Source organism: Miscanthus floridulus, chromosome 18 (genome assembly GCF_019320115.1).
Source record: "Miscanthus floridulus cultivar M001 chromosome 18, ASM1932011v1, whole genome shotgun sequence".
NCBI lineage: Eukaryota > Viridiplantae > Streptophyta > Magnoliopsida > Poales > Poaceae > Miscanthus > Miscanthus floridulus.
Genome location: NC_089597.1, coordinates 7,850,644 through 7,854,403, shown reverse-complemented (window position 1 = coordinate 7,854,403; position 3,760 = coordinate 7,850,644). Strand labels below are relative to the sequence as shown.

The 3,760-nt window shown below is 51.5% G+C and overlaps 1 protein-coding gene across 1 annotated transcript; it reads left to right on the top strand.

Moving 5' to 3' along the window:
* Positions 1–222: 222 nt before the first annotated feature.
* Positions 223–3,054, top strand: LOC136521649 (uncharacterized). Its single transcript, XM_066515402.1, has 2 exons — positions 223–2,072; positions 2,217–3,054. Exons 1-2 carry the CDS (start codon positions 261–263, stop codon positions 2,967–2,969), a joined length of 2,565 nt encoding a protein of 854 aa, XP_066371499.1. The 5' UTR covers positions 223–260; the 3' UTR covers positions 2,970–3,054.
* The last annotated feature ends 706 nt before the right edge of the window (positions 3,055–3,760 follow it).

Sequence of the window (3,760 nt, the reverse complement as noted above, 5' to 3'; positions counted from 1 at the left end):
TTGATTAATTTCTATTTGCCATGCGTGCATGCATAATGCATATATATGCCTTTGCGTGCTGTTGGCCGCCAAAGAATATATACTGTCTTGCAGCGATATGGATCATATGCCTTTGCGTGCTGTTGGCCGCCAAAAGAATATATAACCTGGACGACTATATATACCACCCAGAAGGCCAGAACCCGGCCACAGCAAACAAACTACCTCTCCTACTGTAAATTAAGCAAGCAGCATTGGTCGTTATTTACAGTAGTAGGACAATGGCCGCGGTGGCAGCCCCCCCTAGCGAAAGCGAGCAGGCGGCTGCTCGTGAGCCAAAGCCAAAGCCAACACCAACCCCCCCACCTTCCTGCCCGCGGGCCACACTCGATCCGCAGCTGCTCATGGCTGCTCGCCGTGGTGACAGCAAGCTTCTCAAGGATCTGCTCGAGCTCAAGGACGACGACGTCGTCGAGGTCGAGCAAGCCACACGGAATGCCGCGGCCACATCTGTAGCGGCGGTGGCAGAACAAGTCTCTATAGATGTGGAAGTTGATCGTCATTCGGGCGCGCCGCCGCCGCCAGCAGCAGCATTGGCATCCGCCTCCCCATGGTCCCTACTAGTCCCGGTAGTCCTTGATGAGGATGAGATGACGACCATAGAGGGGGACTCCCTGCTGCACGTGGTTGCAGCATGCGGCGACGGCGAGGACTTCATCGACTGCGCCAAGATGATCGTCCGCGACTACTACGGGCACAAAGGCCGCGGCGGTGCTGCTGCGATGCGCCTAGCACTGGAAGCGCCTAACAACAAGGGCGGCACGCCCCTGCACTGCGCTGCCCGTGCTGGGAACGTCAACATGATGTCTTGCCTCGTCGATCTGCTGACCGAAGCCACCGCCGCCGACGAGGCGGCGGTGAAGAAGTTCCTGAGAAGGAAGAATAGGTGTGGGGAGACCGCGCTGCACCAGGCGGTCCGCGCCGCCAGCAAGGCCGCCATCGACAAATTACTTTCCGTGGATCCGGATCTGGCGTGCAGCAGTAGCCGGGCCCGGGAGGAGGATGCTGGTGCTGGTGCTGGTGCTGCTTGCTCCCCGTTCTTCCTGGCCGTTTCATTATGGGGTGAGCATGATGAAATGAATATCGCACGCCATCTCTTCGTTAAAACAAGGCGTAGCATCAGAAGCGAGCTATCCTACTACTGCTCCGGACCAGATGGACGGAACGTCTTGCACGCGGCTGTTTCACGTGCTAGCGTGAAAACAGTTGTTCTCCTCTCGCAGCTGCTGACGGGTGCTGCTGCTGCCAGCGCCAGCGTGGAAATGGAAACAGCACCTGGTCTGCTGCTACTCTCGCAGCTGGCCAGCATGAGGGACAAGGAGAACGGGAGCACACCTCTTCACTTGGCTGCATCCCTGGATGGCTTGCCGTCGTCACTGCTAATTTTTCCTCCCCAAGTTCTGCCGCCACCGCCAGGGACCACACCGCTTTGGCCATTGGGCACGGATGCAGCAAGCGTGAGTGTCCACAAGGTGGTGGCTCGGCTAGTTTTAGGCGGGAGCCGCTACTCGCAGATACTCCCGCTTATGCTATCCCTCGTGCTGAATGCTAACGTGGCCATGGCATATCAGCCGGACAATACAGGTCTGTACCCTATACACGTCGCTGCAGGGAGTGGCAGCCTCTGCGTCGTGGAGATGCTGCTGAAGTGGTGCCCGGACTGCGCCACCCTGCGGGATGCCAAGGGAAGGACGCTCCTCCACGTCGCTGCAGAGGAGGGTCGCTACAACGTGGTCAGATATGTGTGCCGCCAGAGCCAGAGCCAGAAGCAGAGGCAGAGCCGCCGTGCCCGTCCGGGTTCAGCTGCTGCAGCTGCAGCTGCAAGGCTAGCAGGTCTCTTGTCCTCGATCCTGAATGCTCAGGACATGAACGGGGACACTCCACTGCACCGCGCTGTCCATGCTGCCCAGTTTCCAGTCGTCCTACACCTTATTGGGAACCAGCAGGTGCACTTGGATGTACCCAATAATGTGGGCATGAGGCCTATTGATGTTTCATGGACCACCCTGCCACTAGATGCCTATTACGCATGGGTAAGTAATTTAATTATATCTGTTAATAGTAATGATTGTTAATTTAGCTCCTTATTACTCATCATTATTATCTGTCTTGCGACTCTGCCTTCTGATGCATGCATGACCATTTATTTGTTTGTTTTGTTATTTTCTGTTTTGCAGGATCTAAGATTATGGATACGAAGATCACTGTTACCATTAGGAGCTCCCTATGGTGAAAATAATCGGGGCGACCTGTTCCGCAAAAAATGCGTCCTCTCCAACCAAGACGAGGAGAAGAAGATGTCGGAGAATCTAACAGCTGCAGCACAAGTTCTAGCCCTTTTCTCCGTTCTCATTACAACCGTGACATTTGCATCAGCTTTTACGTTGCCCGGAGGCAGCCGATCAGCCGGCGACGGCACTGGTGGTGGTGGCGCCGGCACACCGGTGCTTGGCGGGCCCCGGAGGAGCTACGCTTTTGATGCGTTTATCCTCGCCGACGCCCTGGCGTTTGGCCTCTCTCTCTTCGCTACCTCCATCCTGCTCTATGCCGGGGTGCCTGCTGCGAGCCTACAGGGACGCTTCTATCTCATTAATTTTGCATACGGCTTGATGTGGCATTCTGGAAGGAGCCTGCTGGCTGCGTTTGGCCTGGGGCTCTTCGTGGTCCTGCTTCCAGTTGCCCGCTCCATTGCAATTGCGGTCGCTGTCTTGATGATTTATCTTGCAGCTTTGATCCTTAAGGAATGCGAAGGCATCATTTCTCTGGGTGACATTCCTGTGATTGGAATTGGCAGAAGTCGACAACTTTCACCACGCGACCGAGTGTTAGGCTGGATTCTTTTTGTCTTCAACCACTTCTGGTCCTACGTAATAATCTTTGGCTTCCCAGCAATTCGAAGGTGGCCAAGGTTTACCTTAAGTCCTTATTAATTCCTTAATAAGTATATATACATGCATGATGCATCTATCGAGATGTCCACGTTCATGTGTGTGTGTGTGTGTGTGTCAGTGTGTGTGTACGCGTGCGCGCTTGTCGTCTGAGTGTGTTAATAAGCAGTGTAATATACCAAGCTGTTGCTTCCTAGCTACTGTATATGATCATCTCGGTACTGATTCTATTGTTTATATATTATTATATCCCATGTCTCGGTGCGATGTACTCAATCCATCCCAAATTATAAGACGTTTGACTTTTTTGATATCAAGTTTGATCACTCGTCTTATTCAAAAATTTATGCAAAATATCGCTTCTTTTGTCGTGACTTGGTTTATTAATAAAAGTTCTTCAAGAATGACTTAAATTTGACTATATTTGCACAAATTTTTTGAATAAAACGAGTGGTCAAACTTAAAGCCAAAAAAGTCAACAAATTAAACTCAGTTTTCCTATTGTTATGCTTATAAATGCCGCATATTAGCATCATTACGTACATAATGATGTGATAAATGTTAATACTATTCTATATAAATCTGGTCACATTTTAGGACAGTTGACTTGGAACAAGCGTAGATCCCTTATATTTCAGGACGATTAAAGTAGTCGTGCAACCGTGATTGTGGGAAAACTGAAGTAACAAATGAAACAAGCATGGACCCGGAAGTGAAGGCACAACTACAATATAAACGCAGCTGTCGCGCGCACTTTGAAACATCACGACAAGCTCGTGCTAGGCAAGATCTTTCCATCAGGGTACTTTCTGGCAGCAGCTCGCATATCCACG

What these genes read in the sequence shown, in the direction of transcription:
- LOC136521649 (XM_066515402.1), top strand. Translation starts at nt 261, where the DNA reads ATGGCCGCGGTGGCAGCCCCCCCTAGCGAAAGCGAGCAGGCGGCTGCT. An exon ending in TAGATGCCTATTACGCATGG is followed by an intron (nt 2,073 to 2,216) that starts GTAAGTAATTTA and finishes TCTGTTTTGCAG; the next exon opens with GATCTAAGATTATGGATACG.